Source organism: Hyalella azteca, unplaced genomic scaffold, assembly GCF_000764305.2.
Source record: "Hyalella azteca isolate HAZT.00-mixed unplaced genomic scaffold, Hazt_2.0.2 contig7364, whole genome shotgun sequence".
Taxonomy (NCBI): domain Eukaryota; kingdom Metazoa; phylum Arthropoda; class Malacostraca; order Amphipoda; family Hyalellidae; genus Hyalella; species Hyalella azteca.
In genome coordinates this window covers 105-20292 of record NW_025937491.1, presented here as the reverse complement: position 1 = coordinate 20292, position 20188 = coordinate 105, and the positions used below count along the sequence as shown (strand labels likewise).

The window sequence follows — 20188 nt, the reverse complement described above, 5'->3', positions numbered from 1 at the left end:
ACATCTCATCTCAATACCTGGTTTTCAATTCGTCCAGTCTGCCCTCAGCCCGGTTTAACGCATACCCGGTCACTGCAACCCCAGGAGTTGTCTTGATCGCTCCTTTTGTATTGGTCTTCAAGCCATTCCAGCCTATGCTTTTTCTCGCATTTTGAACATCCGTACATTTATCTAAGTATTATTAGTTTTAAGTCTGGTTTGTGACATCCATTCTTTCCTGGTGTGAGTTAAGGTGTGTAAGCCTAAGCAAATTGTAGAATAAGTCGAATTTATCACAAATGATTGCTCTACATGTATTTATTTTAGCTGAAATCAGCCGCACATGCACTGCCCTTAAGCTCCCTAATATTTTGCGAAGTAATTGAGCCATCCATACTTCTGTAGGCAAGACGAGTTACAGACACCGGAATCATGGTTAGAACTGCAGTGCAACCCTCATCTGACTGCATAATTTAGCTTTATAATCGTACCGAGTGTAGGTATTGTTAGACCTAAGCATTTTGACTCTTGACGAGTCAAAGTTATTTTGACTCTTGACTTGGTCATCAAGAAATGAATGCGGTCGACGTTAAATTGGTTAGCTATCAATACTAGCCCACCTTTCGCCCCCAGAATGCAGTCTTATTATGACAATATTTGTACCTGATCTTGAGCGTTCCTAGTATGCATTCATAGGCACGTTCATTCTGTAAGAAACACGTGTGCAATTTCTTCTGGCGCCGCTTTCGAAAAAATTAGCGATTTACCTATCGTAAATACCATGAGTGATGTTACTTGCAAGGCAACTTCACCTATGAGGATCTCATTTGGTCTTCTGCATTAATTTCTCTGTAGCTTCAGTGTGTGATGATCCCATAGCCAAGTGGTTCGTTTACCAAATAACTTAAATAGTGAATCTATCCCTTAATTTTCTCTTAACTCTCTCAAGAACGATGCTCATTTGCGGGTTACTCGACTTCTTGTCACCACCATTGTTTAAACCACAACTTTTTTTACGCAACTGTATTTTGTCCCTTTGCGATAAAAATTTTACCTTGTACGCAGAGTAAAAATGTTCTCTTGTACGGAAATATTTTTCGCCACACACGGGTTATTTTTTTTATCTTGTTATTTAGGATAACAAGGGTCATCCCAAGAAAAATAATGGCTATTGTCAGTATTTTCAGAAATATTTGGTCCAGGAAAGTCCTAATTATTTGGTAAGATTTCTTATCTCTCAATTGTGCTATTTGTCGTCCTCCATCCGTCGCACGGGAGAGAGACGAGCTGACTGTGTCCTCACAGTTATCATGCCATATATTGTTAGTATAGTTCTGGATGTTATTGTAGGACATGATCTACTTGTATACTACTTTACTACTACAAAATCTGCTCCGAAATAGTAGTACCGTGTGTTCTGCAAGGCAATTCAATTCTATCAACGGGCTACTAACTGCCACAAAAAGCTTGTCAGCAAGAATCTCCGTGCAGATTTGTGATGTTAGTGGCACACGATTTTTGGTGGAATTTTTATCTTCTGAACAGGTTATTGTAGCCCAGGCCAAAATATTGATTGCTGTATTTTAATTCGCTCTACGTATGGTGGGGACATGCATTTAGCTGTCAGTTTAGCTCTCGTGATTGCTTACGCACAGGTTCACTTGGATATGAACTATTTACTACGAAATTATACGTTTATGTTCGGTATTAGATTTCCCTAACTTTTACATGTTTTGGCAAGCAAGCGTTCTGTCAGGAAGTAATGGCGTTCTCTGCAGAATTGTTTTTTAAGCTCTATGATTATTATTGGCTTGAGCCTGCCTATAGCTGCCTTTACCGACCATTGGCTGTAAAACTTATAGTTTATTGATAAATTTACGATGAACTTTCTAGCCTAGACAAATTTTGAGAAATTGCTACTTTACTCGTGACATTAGATCTGAATCTGTGCCTGGTAAGCCTAATATTGTACTTCCTAAGGACCAATAGTCTGTACAATCGTACTTACTAAACTTAAAAGATAATTGGCAATCTTGACTGGCTGATGAAGGGGTCGATCTTGAACAAATTCCAGTTGCTCGCTAGATCAGTTTTACTACGTAATGCGTGCGCCACTCTCATTTAAAGCAGCCACCCGAAATTTTCATCGTTGAACAAAATTCATGTAAGCCTTTGATCAGCCATTTCTTTTTGTTTCCAACGTTAAACCTGGAGCCAATCGTTGTTCTTTTCAGAAGAAGGAATTTTTTCCGGTTATGAGCTTAGGTTCCGAGTAGCACCGTTGCCGAGACATGGCATTCAGTGTGTTCGCTGATTCGTATTCGTAAGTACCGTTTCTACATCGCACACACAATAGTGTTCAACTCGCTTATGCCGCGCGCTGTATCGAACTGTGATTAATTAAGTGTTCTTATGAATAATCTCTTTGGTGTGTTGAGTAAACGTTACACGCAATATGACTGTCATTTAACTCTTCTTATTACCTCTTCGAATTTTCAGATGCCGTAAATTCACCTTTGCCCATTAATGTTCGATTTTCATTTTATCTTGGCACTGAATTTAATAATAATGCAGAAAAATGCGCTGGTAAGTGGCAGAGTATTTTAAGAGCTTCGAATGAAGACTCGATATACGAACAATAAATCATTGTTCTCGTGTCACATTTTCTTCCGATGCTTTTCTTCATTTCGTTATAGTTTGAACGCCGTGAAATTAGACGCTAGGCAGTCGAGTTTGAATTTATTCGTAATGTTTGCTGGACCGGTGACCGTCAATCTTTCATTACCTCAATTTAATAGGGCCATGTTTGAACGGCTTATGCACATTTTACTTGAAAATTCCAAAAAATGGGTACATAGAATTTTCAATAAATTCTCAAATCTACTCAATGACATAGAATAAAGTTGTGCATATTTTGCCTAAAAATTGACGAGTATCTGCAAAAATTTCGATCGATAATCAATTAATTGATGCAGGTTATCCTAATGACCTATTTATATAATTAGCTTCTATGAAATAAATCATAGACATGCAAACTTCAAACTTACGTTTACTCCAGATTAAACTCTTTCTCGGCATTTTGACGGACTGTAGCAATCAGAAATTTGTGACACTATCTCCCATCCTGCAGATTTTAAAGGTAATATATTATCATTGAAGTGATCTCATTTATTAGTAATTGCAGCCGTTAGCAGACCATGCAAATGAAAGTAGATAGTTTGCCCACTTATCAGCAGTACACATGTACATGTGAATGATCTTTTCATACAATAATGACATAATGTGCAATGATCCGTTACCATTGACGGTTCTCCGCAAAACAAGTTATGCCCTTTTACACGACAAATACCACAATCTGATATTGGAAAAACAGTTGGCATGGACAAAGTCGCCTCTGTAAACAAGTAACGCAAACAGCAGTTGATGAAAGATGAGTCTCAACCCCACGAAGAACCAGGAAAACTCTTACAAATTAAATGATAGGAAATAAACCGGAAACCCCAAGAAAAAACCACGGCAAACATATCCAGCACGCAAACGATGGAGTAACCAGCTGTTGCTGCACGCAACTGATGGAGCGACCAGCTATTGCTGCACGCAACTGATTCATTCAACATAAATTATCAGCAACATTTAACTGATGATTGAGCGTCCAGCTGATTGATGGAGCAGCAGTATCCAGCTGTCGGGCCAAAGCATTCAGCTGGTGGGAGATATTATACAGCTTCTGAAGGTACAGTACAAGTTACGGCACTATTAAGCTGGTCCGGCCGCTGCATGATCTACAATCAGCCTTCTGAAGACTCCGCAGCTGAAGGCGCAGTAGCACACAGGTGATGACGCCCCAGCTGTTGCAGCACACAGTTGATGCAGACACAGCTGATGTATCAGTCAGCTATTGCGTGACACAGTTGCTGTGCTATCCTGCAGTTTACTTCTTCTTGTTCTTCTTCTTCGGCATGTTGCGCCGCGGTCCCACTGCCTCAGGCTGCTGTTGCTGCTGCGAGCTCTTGTGCAAGCCAGGGTTCTTCGTGATATCGCTGCAAACGAATTTATTATTAGTGAATTGTATTAAAATAATGGTAGCAACCTAAAGAAAAAGCTATTCATGTGTTATATAAAGTGAACACTATGGTATTGTAATGTTTCAATCCTATGATGTGAGTAAAATTAATAAGCGCCGTTATTAACATGAAATACATTAAATAGTATTTAAACTTGACTAAGATGGACTGGTCATATACATATAAAATCACTAGAGAAATGGCATCAATGAACCACGACTATATCACTCATTAGCGTGCCGAGCCACTATTTATCAGCGTGGTCAGAAATGCATGAATCACTCACTATTTACCAGCGTGGTCAGACATGAATCACTCACTATTCACCAGCGTGGCCAGACATGAATCACTCACTATTCACCAGCGTGGTCAGACATGAATCACTCACTATTAACCAGCGTGTCCAGACATGAATCACTCACTATTCACCAGCGTGATCAGACATGAATCACTCACTATTCACCAGCGTGATCAGACATGAATCACTCACTATTCACCATCGTGGCCAGACATGAATCACTCACTATTCACCAGCATGGTCAGACATGAAACACTCACTATTAACCAGCGTGTCCAGACATGAATCACTCACTATTCACCAGCGTGATCAGACATGAATCACTCACTATTCACCAGCGTGATCAGACATGAATCACTCACTATTCACCATCGTGGCCAGACATGAATCACTCACTATTTATCAGCGTGGTCAGACATGAATCACTCACTATTTACCAGCGTGGTCAGACATGAATCACTCACTATTTACCAGCGTGGTCAGACATGAAACACTCACTATTTACCAGCGTGGTCAGACATGAATCACTCACTATTTACCAGCGTGGTCAGACATGAATCACTCACTATTTACCAGCGTGGTCAGACATGAATCACTCACTATTTACCAGCGTGGTCAGACATGAATCACTCACTATTTACCAGCGTGGTCAGACATGAATCACTCACTATTCACCAGCGTGATCAGACATGAATCACTCACTATTCACCAGCGTGGTCAGACATGAATCACTCACTATTTACCAGCGTGGTCAGACATGAAACACTCACTATTAACCAGCGTGTCCAGACATGAATCACTCACTATTCACCAGCATGGTCAGACATGAATCACTCACTATTCACCAGCATGGTCAGACATGAATCACTCACTATTCACCAGCATGGCCAGACATGAATCACTCACTATTCACCAGCGTGGCCAGACATGAAACACTCACTATTTATCAGCAGCGTCGCCGACGCCGCCCTGTGTGCCGCGCCCCACGTCCCTGTCTCGGCGCCGCGCTGCCCTGCGCCGGCCGCCCCCACCGCCAGCGTTGCGCCGCTGCCAGCGAGGAAGCCAGCGGTCAGGGTCTGGCACCACGCCATGCACGTACCTCTTGGGCAGCACAGTCCTGCGCTTCTTCTTCTTGCGCTGCTTCACGCGCCCGCCCGCTGACCTGCTCATTATCACAAACATTATTTTCATTATATCATTAGAATTAAATGGTCACATGTGATGCACACATAAATGCACGGCCGTGAAGTGACCGCCAATGACCCAGTTACGATCATAGACGGGTAAGTGACTCGTGTTTCTGTGACTCACTTGGACACATCGCCTTCAGCAGCCTCTTCAGCTTTCAGCGCGGCCTTCAGTAGGAACTTCGGCCCAAGGGAGGCTTCAAGGGCGTCCGCGTCAGCGCCTCCTTCGGGAATCGGAACGTCCGGCAGCTCTTGCGACAGCTGCTTCGCCTTATTTGCATCAAACTGAAAAATAATAAGCCTTCAATAATAGAAAATAGTAATTCTTTTATAATGAAAAACAATAGGAATTTAATAAATGTCTGATATAAAAAAAGCAGAGCAGCGGCAAGTAGGGGCAAAGCAACATCTATATTTTTTTCTGTGATTTTAGACCAATAAGCAGTCTAAAATAAAACCGAACCGGGAGTTCTTGGCTGAATTTCATTAAAAACCTGACTGTAAAATAAAATTGAAAGAAATGGAGATTTAAGCACAATGGTTTGTCGAAAACACCACCAATGAGAAATGTAAAGTATGTGAGCACATCACAGGTATTAATCAAAATACGACACACAAGCGTAAGGAATATAGAATATTTATATACCTGAGCATACGCATGCAACAGCGCCGGCAGGACGGCGGTGGCGGCACCGGGACAGATCTCCCGCAGCTGCTCGAGCGCCAGCGCAGCGGCTTGCGGGTCGCCCTCCTTCAGGTGATGGTCGGCAGCGCGGCGCAGCATCGCCTCCAGGGCGTCAGCCGGGGCTCCTGACTGACAGAGCCGACGATGAACTTAAAAAGCAGTCTTATTAACTTAACCTGCCGTCTATGGACGGTAACATGACTCAAAATACGACTGACAGACAAGGTCGATAATAAAACTTACAGGAAGTTTTAACCCTGCGGTTGTCTTCGGCTCGGAATGACCCACGATTCCAACCATATTCACGAAGGGCGTAGGGCGCATACCGGAAATAAAAACAATAGGAAGGATAACCCGTAGTTTGCAGGTAGTAAGATGTCTCTATGTACGAATAGCATCGCTTCCAGGGGCTCCAGACTGACAAGGCCGACAATGAACCTTGCAGGCAGTCTTACCCTGCCGTCTGCTGACGGTGACATGACTACAAAGCAAATAGCATTGCTAATGGTAATATATTGGTATATATACAAAAAGCCGAGCATCCACATATTAGTGAACTGGTAAAAAAATACATTATATCCGATTTAAATACTCTTATTTTTACATTTACGCATTCTTATATTTACCTGTTGTAGATTTATTGGGAAACAAATTATTTCAATTTGTAAAAATCTTGCATTAGTTGGTAGGTACAAGGAGATACAGATGGAAAGATTGCACTATGAAGACCATAACTCTACACAATGAAACAGAATAGAATAGCCAAATAATTAAACTAAAAATCTTCAGAAGAGAAGAGGGAGATGTTAGACAAAAGAATGTTAACATACAGGGACGAATGCATAAAAAAATTATGGTGGTCAAGGAAGAGCTGTGTAAAGTGATAAATGAAAAGGAGCCATCGAGACTAAATAACTTGTCTAGCGACGGAGAAAAGTCTCTGGAAGATCAACAAAAACCTGATGCATGGCTCCGCCTGAATAAATTACCTTATTTTTGTGGTGCCAATTAGCAGCTTCTTTATAAATATTAGATACTGCCGCCTTATTTTTCTTGGCGGTGTAGAGCACGACGAGTGAAGCCACAACTCCAGGTCGGTAACGGTCGGCGGGCGGTAGCTTGTATAGCTCGTCAGCTCCTCCGTTAGCATCGTTCTGAACACAAGCGTCCGTTAATGACTTAATACAATAGCTTGCAACCAGATATGAGACATGGTAAGAAAAAAATATTATTCATGAATTAGAATGACTTTACGGATGGTAAGTCATTAGCTTTTAGTAGCACAAAATAAATTATCACTTCAACCAAGAAAGAACGTTGCACAATAAAATCTCAAAAGATGGTAAGTCTTATATTAGTCTTAAGTAGCACAAAATAAATTATCACTTCAACCAAGAAAGAACGTTACACAATAAAATCTCAAAATCTATGCGTCAACATTACTACACAAAATAAAAATGATTGTGGCACACATAAAGGCTAACAAAAATGATTGCGGCAAACCTAAGTTCAAACAAAAATGATTGCCTCGAACGTACATATAGATAGCAATGCTTGAGATGAACGTAGGTAAAAAAGGAAGTTATTGCACTGCACGAAAGCGCAAATGACGGCAATTGCGGTACGCATAAATGTAGATAGAAAATTTTGCTAGGAACTTAGCTAAAAAACTAGGAACGAAAGTTGCTAGTCCCAGCACGACGTCCACCTTGCTAAGCTTGAGCTGCGCAGCGGCGAGCCTGACGAGGTGAGCGCCGTGCGTGTTGCCGTCAGCCCAGCGCTGCAGTCGCTGCACGGCCTCCTCCAGGCGCCCCGCCCTCGCCAGGCTCGCCGCCAGCACCAGCACCGCCTTCGCCTGCACGCCTGCGCTGCCGTCCCGCACTAGCGACTCGCACGTCGTCAACAGACCCGCGTCTTCCTGCTATCAGAAAAAATGAATGAGTCAAATTGTCTTAATAGTGACACTATCTTGTCCTGTTGTCCACAGCAGACAGAGGGCTCTGATAAGCCTATTTACCGGGTCAAACTGGGTCATGGCGACCCACACTGAGACAAACAGTGAATCACTATTTAGACCGTCGCACTCATTATTCTTGTGCACGTGGAAATATCATTAAGGACAGACACTGAAAAATAACTTTAGATATTAATTGCTATTTTCACAAACTGAATATGCAATCAAGAAAGGATATTGGAAAATAGCTCCAAGAAAATTATTTCAATAGAGCAAGGGAAATTTATATTAGTGAATGCATTTCTGGAATAAAGTGGGAACCATAAATTCATGCACAAGATCATTGGCATGTTATAGGCAGAAAAACATCTACATCTTCTTGCTCACATTTTTTAAACGTTAATTTTTAAATGATAAAAAAATTTGAACCGTCCTAAATAAATTGTAAGGCTCACATATACCGGTAACAAAATTTATAAGTAAAAAAAAAACAGCCACATCTTGATACCCCATGAGCCAATATTGGCACACCTGAATGCAACGCCACATAGATGATTCGACAGGAGTTATACAACAAAGAACGAAATTAGTGATAAGTTGCCTAAATTGTGATTATTTTTCTGCACATGTACGGTAATTTCACTTGACGACTGTACATATCAAGAAGACATACTAAGCAGCAGTCAACTCCAAATATCAAGACCTGCTGCTGCGAGGCGAGCGAGATGATGCAGTTGTTGAGCGTCAGCTGATCCCGCTGAGCAGAGGTGAGCTTATGCTCCAGGCCAGCAACCTAGAAAAATATGTATGGGAAAAATATAAGTTAAAAATAATTGCATACGAGTCTGAGAAATAGACGAAATTGAGACGAAAGATTGCTGAACCCCTTAAAGCTTTACCCACTTTTGTCCATGTATATATTAACAGTCATAATTTTTTTTATAAATTATAAGGTCTAGTAGCAGGAGTTAACGCAACAACACAATAATTCGGGCAACTCTAGGCCAAGCTCACTGACAAAACAACCAATTCGCAAATTGTCATTCACCAATTGTCTACGGATATATTAACCGTCCATGTTTATTACATCTCAATGTCAGGTAACAAGAGTTAAAGCTTGTAGACAAATATTTTATCAACTATAGACCAATCTCACTGACTTGCGTGGCTTTCATCTTCTTGCGAGACTCGAAGACATTTGTGTCTTTGTTGGCGGCAGCAACATTGTTGTGCAGGATGGCCAGCAAGGCAGGATCATCAACAGGATACTGCAGCACCGACGTGTACAGCGCTGTGGCCTCCTTGTCTCGTCCACAGCACTGCAGCACATAGCCAAGCTGCACCCTGCAGTGCAGAGCTATTAAGTCTTTTGTCTCCTTATAATGCAACTGCCGTCAGTGCTATTCGTATCTAATGAAGTGGTAAGCACCATCAGTAACGACGAAAAGCCAAAGTGGTATCAAGTAGTGTGTTCCTTGAAACAACTGCGACAACAGAACTGCTTTGTGTGTCGTAAAGTGAAGTTCACTGCTACATTCTTTATTGATGATTCAGTCTAGTTTTATCAAATATTATTTCTTTCTTTTAATGAATTTCAAATCAGCAAAACTTTACTCACCAGATGGCAGATTAAAAAATTCATCGTAGCAAATGAAACTTAGAATTAGATGACTGCTACACAAATTCAAACAGAACTTGCAGCCACAACCGAGAGAAAAACCAACTTGATGATAGCTTGGTCCTGATGTATCTCCTTCTCAGAGGCTCCCTCCTCCTCCAGGAAGCTCTTGCACTTGTCGAGCGCCACGTTGAGTCTCGCAGCCGCCTCCACAGCGTCGCCTGCGGCAGCGACGGCGCACGCGTTGTTGTACCAGAGCTCGTAGGACGCCGAGGGCTTGGGGCGGGCTGGTGCCTCGCACTGCAAAAAAACTATTGTTACATTGCAAAATATTGGTTGCAGTTAAAGGACTCCACTGCAATATCAAAACTTCCTTAGGTACATGCGTTGTCCTCAGAATGCATAATGGTTTATTTCTAGTCGGTGATTGGTGGGTTTAGCTTGAGAAGCCATCAGTTATTAGCTGAAAAAGAGTTACGAACTCAGAACTATTGTTGATAGTACGGCCCTTGAAGAAGTAGCATTAGTGCATGTGGCATGCTAGAATAAAGTACCTACTAGTGAGTGATGTGATGGTATTCTCTACCAGTAGTGATATGAGGCCCAAGTTAAGTGCACATTTCGGAGCTAAAATGGCAGAACAATCAACTAGCAGCAGCTTTTGGACAACTTTTTTATAGCGCAACAATACCATCCTTCGTTTGGTTGTCAGTGTTTTATCTGCTCTGAATATTTGTTACCCGGAAGCATTTCACATGCAATACCAAAAATTAGCTCACATTATAGCCATTTTTTCACAGACATGTGTATCCCTCCACGTAGCAGGGTTGGCGATTTTTTTGATTTTTTTAAAAAAATCAAAAAAATCAAAAATCAATGATTTTTTTTATTTTTTCATGATTTTTTTGATTTATTTGATTTTTTTGATTTTTTCAACTTTTTTGTCTTTTTGATGTGTTATTTTTTATGTTGCAATTAGCCTACTCTGATAGCACAGTGCACAGCACTATCAATAGATCTACTAGTTTTATGTCCTATAAATCTACCAGACTCTACCCTCTATACACTCCGACTAGTAGTTACTGAGTGACTGACTGCACTGTTCCCATTTAATTCAGACCAATAAACCAATACCAAACGTAAACTGAACGATAACCAAACAAACATCATACGACTTGAAACAAGACTTAAGTTATGAGAAAATCTAATACTGTTTGAAATGAACATGTGCACAATTCAAATATTTTATATCCATTCACTGCATTTAATTATTTTATATATAGTCTTATAATTGTAATTGTTTTGTTTCTAGTTTTAAATTCACATATTTAAAGATTGAAATTAAATATTTTAATTAGAATACTCGTATTAGGGTGGTAAATCTTTCTAATTGCCTAAAAGGTCAATACAATCTCAACCTTTCAATATACAGGGTGGGGTTGAAATGATTGAGCAGTTTTGAGGTAAAATAAGAGTAATGGAGGTACATAAAGAAGGAAGTTTATTTTCCTAGAAGTTAGCATAACATACCATTTAGAATACTTATGTTTTGAAAACAATAACTGGAAGATGGAGGCTATTAGCTGCAACACACTGTTGGAGTCGTTCTCAGAGGAGGGAGTAACCATGATAGTGAATTCCGATCGCTATGCTGCAATGTTGCAAAATTTCTTGCAGCCCATGATGGAAAACATTGTTGAAAATGAAGCATTGCAAGGCGTGTGGTTCCAGCAGGATGGGGCTACAGCTCACACAGCTTGAATGTCACTCAATGTTTTGAAACGCATGTTTCCCATAGGTCTGGTGTCTCTGAGGGGTGATTTACAGTGGCCTGCGAGGTCACCTGATTTGAGCATTTGTGATTTCTTTCTTTGGGGGCATCTAAAAGAGAAGTTCAGAAGTCGCCCTCACACCCTACCACAGCTAAGGGGATGGATTATTGCAGCAGAGGTTATGGCCATACCTCGCCATATGTGTGAACATGCTGTAGGAAACTTCTGAGAACGACTCCAACGGTGTGATGCAGCTAACAAACCCCATTTTCCTGATATTGTTTGCAAAACATAAGTATTTTAAATGGTATGTTATGCTAATCTTGAGGAAAATGAACTTTCTTCTTTATGCACCTCCATTACTCTTTTATTTTGCCCCAAAACTGTTCAATGAGTTCTGCCCCACCCTGTATAAGCTAGCTAACACATTTAAATTGTATATTATAATCAATATATAACAAATAGTCAAATAGTTAAGGATTACTTATAGCCTTATAAGAATTAGCTAAGCTGCTAGCTACATACATTGTATTGCACCCTTGATGCCTCTGTACCAAAAACATTCAATTTATTGGAACCTAATACACACTAAAGGCAACAAGTTTATATACCAATTTGTCATTTATAGTACATTTATACCAAACCATGAATAACAATACCTCAATATAAATTAAAGACTGCCACTCAATATATTTAAATATATGAAAAAATCAAAAAAATCAAAAAAATCGAAAAAATCAAAAAAATAATGATTTTTTTATAAAAAAATCAAGTGATTTAATCACATGATTTAATCATTTTGATTAAATCATTGCCAACCCTGCCACGTAGTCTATGTTATTTCACTTTTCAAAAGAAAACTGGTCACCCCGATGGCTCGAGGAAAGATGGCACATGTGGCATGCATTTAATACTATCATGCATTTATGCTTGATTCATTCATCTAATATTGACCAGCATCGAATCTAATTTTCATTTCAAAAATGGATGCCTATCATACAATCATTTAAACCCCAGTTATATAACAGACCCTACTTTAACCACTGTCATTAAGCCATATTGAACCACCATTACCTAGCACAAGTTTGACTTAAATAAAATAATAAACTTTGAAATCAACGCACTATATCCTGTAGTATACATCCTATCTTACTTCATCAAATGTCACGTGAACCAAATATTAAGATTAGCCAATTTTAAGTACTTAAAATTGGCAAAGACCAATGTCATAATTTGCTTGTTGTCCTCTTTTCAGTTGATTTCTCATGAGTGAAGAAGTATTGGAAAAATAGGCGGATTTGCCAAATTATAAATTTCTTTCATAAAAATTAGAAAATTCTGTGGACCTACAACAAACCAGTGTACTAGAATAAAAGAATTATAAATAGAGATGCACACCTTGCCCTGCAGACATCTGTGGACCTGGACAGCAGCGATGTTGGTGGTTCTCTCCACATCCAGATCATCATCAGCGCACCGCACAACTTCGCGGTACGTCGAGTTGCACTCCTCGTATCTGTGCAAAATGACCTCATAAAATAAAATAAAATTCAACTGGATTTCTGAATTTTTCAAGTATTTTTATACATTCTTGGAGTATAAATTCAGTCAGAGAATCAGGCGTAAATAAGGATGAGAAACGATTTCTGTTTCAGTGAATCAATCAAAATTTTGAGAATAAAAAGCAATAATTTAAAAGAGAAAGTACGTATTGAATTGATGTGTCTGAGCCCTTCTTGTGAATAATTCCAATTCGACTTCTTTCTTCTTCTCCTTTAGTTTCACCCTTAAAATATGCACATTGAATGGAAATTTACTCTGAAATGCAACTCACATCCATAATAATTTCAGCAAAAAAAATTTAGGGCTAAAAGATTGCGAAGTTCAATTATGAGAGAGTTTCCCAGATAAATTAAGTGTGTTCAATAAGATTATAATAATAAATATATATACATTTATAGAGTGAGATAAAAGTCAGATTCTGACAGCTCAGATTAATGTTAAAATCCACATTATGATAAAAAAAAATAAATTTTTGCAAAATAAATATATTCCACCATATCTAGGTCAAGTCTATAATTTTGCTAACTTTAGGACACATTAGGCATTCATAAACTGTTTATTGATAATATAAGAGATTTAAAACAAAAAAAAGTGCATATTGAAGATGCATAAGGTAAGACTATGAATATTTGTATACCTCTAACCAAATCTGTTTATAACAATGTTATCAGATGTTACCAGTCAGATTCCAGTACCGGTAGTATTCATATGGTGTTTAGTTTTTCTTCAATGGACCATTGATATCTTTTTTGATATTTTCACAAGATATTGTAAGTTTTTATTCATACTTAGCAGCTAAAAAATTTACTGGCATTTCTTCTGAGGTTTACAACATAAAAAGAATTCCTGTTCTCTGACAGAATCCTTGACTCATAAGCAAACTATTGTGCATAAAAAAAAATTTCCTGAAAAATATTAATTAATAACAAACTAGAGGAATTTTAGCCTGTGCAAGTAATCATATTCATGTAGACTAAGTAAATATATACCAGACAATGAATGGGATACTCAACTGTTCAAGTCGGTACAGAACTTGTGCCAGCAGCTCCTTGCAGCGAGGGGAGTCTCTGTCAGGCGCCGCTAGCAAAGTTGTGTGAGCTTTCCTGACCTCATTAAGGCGGTACTGGCAGTAGGCCAGCTCAAACTGCATGGCACTGAAAAAAAGTGTACTCTTAGAACATACCTTGAAATTTTAAATACATACAACTATTCTAAGAATTTAAATGCCAGTTATCATGAAGTAGCACAGTGAGTGATTCAAATGAGTGTTGCAAGTGCAAGACTGAGTGTTCATGAATATATGGCTGTGTAGTGTGTTCAGTAGGTTTGATACATGCAAGTGTGCGTGTGAAACATGTTCATACATGAAAGCGTCAGAAGTGTCTGTGAACTATGCCAGTGTTAAAGTTAATGATTGTGTGTGTACAATAACTGTACATGCACACACAATCACTGAAATGTGAGTGCATGCAGATGTGAAAGTGTGAGTTGGTCAACAGAACCTCAATGGAATTCATGAACTAGGATTCACAATTTTATAAATTCCTAAATTTACCAAGGTCTCCTATTTTTAGTGGATTAATTTAAAAACTAGGGAAAAATGCAAAGAAAATGTTTTTTTTTTTCATAAGTTAATGAGTTTTAAACTTTAAAAATCTAGTTTGCACTGAAAATCACCTTAAAAAATTCTACAATAATGGTTACCTACATTTCTTAGATTTAGATAATTCAGAAAAGATTATATACTAATTGCAAAGTATCTATCAATTACTATAATTAAATTCAAGAAAATAGTACAAAGGAGAAAGACCACTGGCCAAGTGAAAGCTTGAAGTGAGACAGAAATTGGAAATAGCAAATTAAGTTATCTGCAAATTGGGCAAAAATTTAGAAATGGTTAAACAAAGAAGAACTTACTTTGAATTGGGAGCTCTTTCAATGGCTTTGATGGCATCAGTGAAGCTGCCGAGATGGATTGATGCCACCACCCTGCACTGCCATGCTTCTGCTTGACTGTGATCATCATTCAGTACTGGAATAGCCAAAAAATTATTGTTCATATTTTAACATACTGGAGTTACAAAATCAAAAGATATAGGAATAAACATTTTGCCAAGAAGTTGATAACATCAAACAGGGTAATAAGAGATGATGTTGAGCATTTATTGTTAACTTCTTACCATGAAATATTTCATTAACAAGTTTGGGCTCATTTTAAAGGTCTTTGCGAGGGCTATTGTATGGCATCTCTGAAAAAATTCTATATGCTATATGTAAGGTGCCAGAGGCAAAAGAAAAGCATCCCAAATTACTCCTGGAGCTGGGTAATTTGGGACACTTGAAATTTAATTTTAAAAAGTTTGAAGCATTCAGAGTGTACCGGTACTGATCCATCACAAAAAGTACTCCAAAGTCCTCCTCTTCCTTTTGTAGAGGATGTAGATTGTAGATGCAGAATAAATGACATTTTCTGTGATTTGTACTTGTTTTTCCTTAATTGATATGATATTACCATATCCATACCTTACCGTATTATTGATGTGATATTACCGGATCCATGGAAATTCCATTGAACATTGACAACAACCTTGTCCACTGCAAGCCATATAGCACTTCTTCTGTATCTGTAAGCTTACAGGACTGGGCTTGCAATTTTGCACCATTTCAATTGGGTCAAGTGAATTCACTATAACAAAAATAGGTTATAAAAAATATAACTCAGTACTCACTGCAGTGAGTGACAGAGAGCGCATTTTCTCGTTGATGAAAACATGAAGTCACGGACGGACAGAGAAAAACAAACAGATGGACATGGTGAGCACAATAGTGCATTTTTTACATAAATGAGAAAATGTGCTAAAAACATACCTGAAATGGAAAGGAATATTTTAGTGACAACCGTAACATTTTTATAGAAATAAATCATAGTTTAGGTTAATTACTTTCCATTTTATGTTGCCCAGTGCACAATTCTATCTATGACATGATATGCACAATTTTGTGATGACCGATGATGCATAAACTTTTTGTTGAGTGAAATATTTTTTGCTGAGTGAGGTAAATGTAATCAAAATTCTTTGTTGTTAATAATTTTTTTTTGTTAATTGGAGCCTTTGTTAACCAAGGTTCTACTGTAAATGTGTCTTTAGGGCAGTATGGAATTCCAGAGGGGTAATATATCAACTGGTAAACATAGCAAATCAGAAAGCAGGACCCAAAAAATCTGGAATGTCCAGCACACTTCCACTTTCAGTCCATCATCATCGCTGATGAGTCTCTGCAAGATGCCACAGCAGTTTCATTGAAAAAAAACAGAGTTTGCATCATCACAGTAACAAGAATCCAATCAATGCTTGAACGCGTCCAACGTACTGTCACAGGGATCCAATCATCGCTAGAACGTGTGCAGCGTCACAGCCACTGGAATCCAATCAGCGATAGAAAGCTAGAAGGGACCACCTCAAATGCACACAATGTTAACGCACTGATGCTAACTTAATGGGTAATGCTACAATTCTTATTTCAAGAGCATAATACAATAGTGTAGTTATGTCATTATTGATGGAAATTGCAAAGAATGTGAGAAAGAATGTACACTCATTCACAAATACATGAAAAACTGCCTATGATTCAATCCACAGATACAAAACTGACAACCAATGCAATCAGCTGAGACATACAATCTCCTTTCGTTGCAATCAGCCGAACAAAAAACGTAAACAAAGAAGGTAGCAGAGATACCAACAGCACCGGCAACCAATTGTGAAACCGACATCAATATAGTTATTAATAGTCATGTGAAAAAGTGAAAGATATGAATTCTTCTATATTAAAAATTTATCAGTAACTGACATTCAACAGAAATCAGAATGGTTTAATAACCTTTGTAAATATTATACATGCATGCAGAATCAATCGTGTGCAACAGTGGCAGGAATCTAATGATGGTTAGTGGTTAGTTCTCATTAAGCAATCGGTGGGTAAGGTAACTACAGAACATTACTGCAGATAAAGCTCCAGAACTTTGAGACGATAATTGAGTGAAAACTTTAGGTGATATATTGTGAGCCTTCTAAAGTTTTATTAATGAAGAAATCACATGGTTCACAGAATCTAAAGGTTTGAATGCTAAATTTTCGACTTTTGAGTACTCTATTGAGTATTGAGTCTATTCTAGTCAGTCAACTGTGAAGTGTCATATTGTTTGTTGTGCATTGCCTTTTCTTCGAGAAGTTTCTCCTACTGCCGATGAGTTTCTCCTCAATTTGAAAGCTGAGGTAACGAATAGGTGCCATAAATGTTTTTTTTTATATTTAATTTGAAACTATTATGTTGGGAGTAAATAGTATTTCCTTCTGTAGATCCATCCCTCTTGCTCATCTGTGAGTGACGCGTGCAATTAACAATCTTGCATGGGACCTTCTCTGTGTTGCCTGACTTGACGTTCATTCAATCATAGCTACCGTAACCGAAGCCAATTTCTGACGGCCTGCAAACCTGTTTCTAGTTGCCCAGAAAATTTTTTTTCAAGGCAGAATGTTTTTTATGTGAACCACAAATTTTAGAATTCCAGCCTGCAACAAGGCATCAAGGGACATCCCCCGGGGGTAATATGGGACACCCCTAAAGCAGGCTGTAATTCTAAAATTCGTGGTTCACATAAAAAAAGGGTTCAGCCTTAAAAAAAACGTTCCAGGCAACTAGAAACAGGTTTGCAGGCCCTCAGAAATCAGCTTCGGTTACGGTAGCTATGATCATATGAACGTCAAGTCAGGCAACATAGAGAAGGTCCCATGCAAGATTGTTAATTGCCGTGTCACTCACAGATGAGCAAGAGGGATGGAACTACAGAAGGAAATACTATTTACTCCCAACATAATAGTTTTAAATTAAATATGCAGAGTTTTTGTAGTCCTTCATCTTCCTTCCCTAAATGTCTGGCTATGTCAATGCATATTGGTTGGAATTTCCTAAAATTGAAAATGGAGTAAAATAATGGCTGGAGAAAACAATTATTTCATGGGCTATTTCTGAAGATCAATGGCAAAAAATGTTTAATTTTTCTTTTCATTACAGAAATTAGGCAATAGAAACAGATGTCATCAGCCATATTTTCCAGTTCAGTGATTATATACATATGTGTTAACCTACAGCAGGGGGAAAAAGAATACAGTGAGTACTGAGTAGTGAGTACAAAGGAAAAACTTTATTTAATTAAAGCTTTTTCAACAAAATAACATAAACACACATTACTCTAATGTAAATTTACATGGGAAATACAAATATAATATCAAAATAACAATACCATTAAATATTGACTTGATAATTACAATTTTGTATTAGTTAAGGTTCAAAAAGTATCAAACACATGATGAAAAATTAGAAAATGCCTGTGAATCTGCCAAATTTTAATTGATCCTGTGTACTTTTCAAAATTTCTTCTGTAAAAACTAAAAAGAATGGCCTTTTTTCAACAAAAATTTTAAGAAATCACATGTGAAGCATTACATTTTATCTATACTTTTTTTAAAATTCCAGTGCAATATTCCAAATAGGTTTAACAAATAACAATCACAAGTGAATTTGAAAAATTGCTGGTTAAAATAGGGATAGGCCACCTTTTTTTTCACTGAAAAAATTGGAAAAAGGCCATAAGAATGGGTAAAATTGGCCAGATTTACAGGTCTTTTTGTCCAACTCATAGGTGGCTTCTGCAGCTTTGCCCAATTTTCCAGAAATCCCTTATCCCATTCCCTGTTATGGGAATGTAGTCCCACTGTCCCAATATAGTCATCACTCCCGACTTTGCACAGTTCCTCAGAACTACAGTCCCATTCCCTGTAGTCACTTTCAAAACCTATGTCCACAGTCCACTGCAGCTGCCATTGGCCAGAAATTAGAGTAAACTTTACTGTCATTTCCAATTAAAACTCATCTGGCATGGTTTCATCAAGCTAATGAAGAAGTTTATTTAATGTGAAAATTGGTAACCATCATTTCTAAAAAATTAAATTTTTACCTGAAAGTCTAAGAGATAATCTATCAGTTTGAAAAGACAATATTTTTCACACATGAACTACCTATGATGTTGAACTATGATGAAGGCATGACCTTCTGGCCCGTTTCCAGTGAGAAATGCAGCATTGCAGTTGCAGCTAAACCTTGTTTCTTATGTAGAAAGCTTAATTTAAATTTATTGTACATTTGTTGTCATCCTTGTGAAGTAATAATACATGGAACAAAATTAAAAACAACATATAAATAAGGACTTGCCTTTGTTCGCCGCTTTCAGTACTTTGCTGTAACTTTCAGTTTCAATTGCTTTTTGTATTTCAGCATACGCAAGCGCAATTCTACTTTCTTTTGCATTTTTCGCCATCTCTGTTACAATGCATTAAAATTAAGGAGTCTAATTGGGATTTAGAACAATATAATTTGATAATATTCAAGTTTAACCCTACTTCTTCTTCTTCTTAGCAGGGGGTCCACACTGTGGTGGACATAAAGCCACAGGTCTGCCTGATGGATGACCGCTGGGCCTGAGAGCTTGGCTTGTTGCTTGTTAAGTTTTTAGCCTCTTAGTACAGGAAGCTAGTCTGTGCTCTCTTAAGGGAGATCGGTTCTCTAGTAGCTCCGTACAAGATTTGAGGAGTTTGAAGGATACAAGTATTAGTAAATGGACTTAAAATTAGAAGCTCAATTGAGGCAAAGCATGAAAGGTAAATGAATGCTGATTTAGCCTCCCTAGCTCAGCTACCTACTTCAAATACCTAAAAGACTTGTCTAGATGTTTATAAGTATGCCAACGATACCAGCAGGCAGAATATAAGTGGCAGTAGTCAGATGTGTACATGGCCGCCATGCATGCTTGTGTACAGCTGTTGCATGGCAACCTACAGCTCGCCTAACCTGCCTGACTTCAATATGAATAGAGTAAAAAATCGAAATATTTTCTGTTGTACATTATCATTATGATTACCTCCCCCCAACAAATTACATAGAGTAAATTCGACATTAATGCATCTTAAATTACGTTGTAGCTCTTGTCTTGGCAGTGCATGACGTTGA

The 20188-nt window shown here is 38.3% G+C and overlaps 1 protein-coding gene across 2 annotated transcripts; it reads right to left on the bottom strand.

Moving 5' to 3' along the window:
* Positions 1–2920: 2920 nt before the first annotated feature.
* Positions 2921–19913, bottom strand: LOC108673379 (signal recognition particle subunit SRP72). Of its 2 annotated transcripts, none has more exons than XM_018161201.2 (13): positions 19394–19913; positions 15038–15152; positions 14134–14274; positions 12956–13073; positions 9892–10085; positions 9328–9511; positions 8871–8960; positions 7922–8134; positions 7203–7367; positions 6175–6342; positions 5653–5813; positions 5282–5503; positions 2921–4019 (listed from the first exon to the last, which is right to left on the bottom strand). In XM_018161201.2, exons 1-13 carry the CDS (start codon positions 19497–19499, stop codon positions 3911–3913), a joined length of 1986 nt encoding a protein of 661 aa, XP_018016690.1. In that variant the 5' UTR covers positions 19500–19913; the 3' UTR covers positions 2921–3910. The 2 variants fall into 2 exon arrangements, with proteins under 2 accessions (XP_018016690.1, XP_018016698.1); XM_018161209.2 differs by having other exon boundaries at positions 7922–8131.
* Positions 19914–20188: the final 275 nt, after the last annotated feature.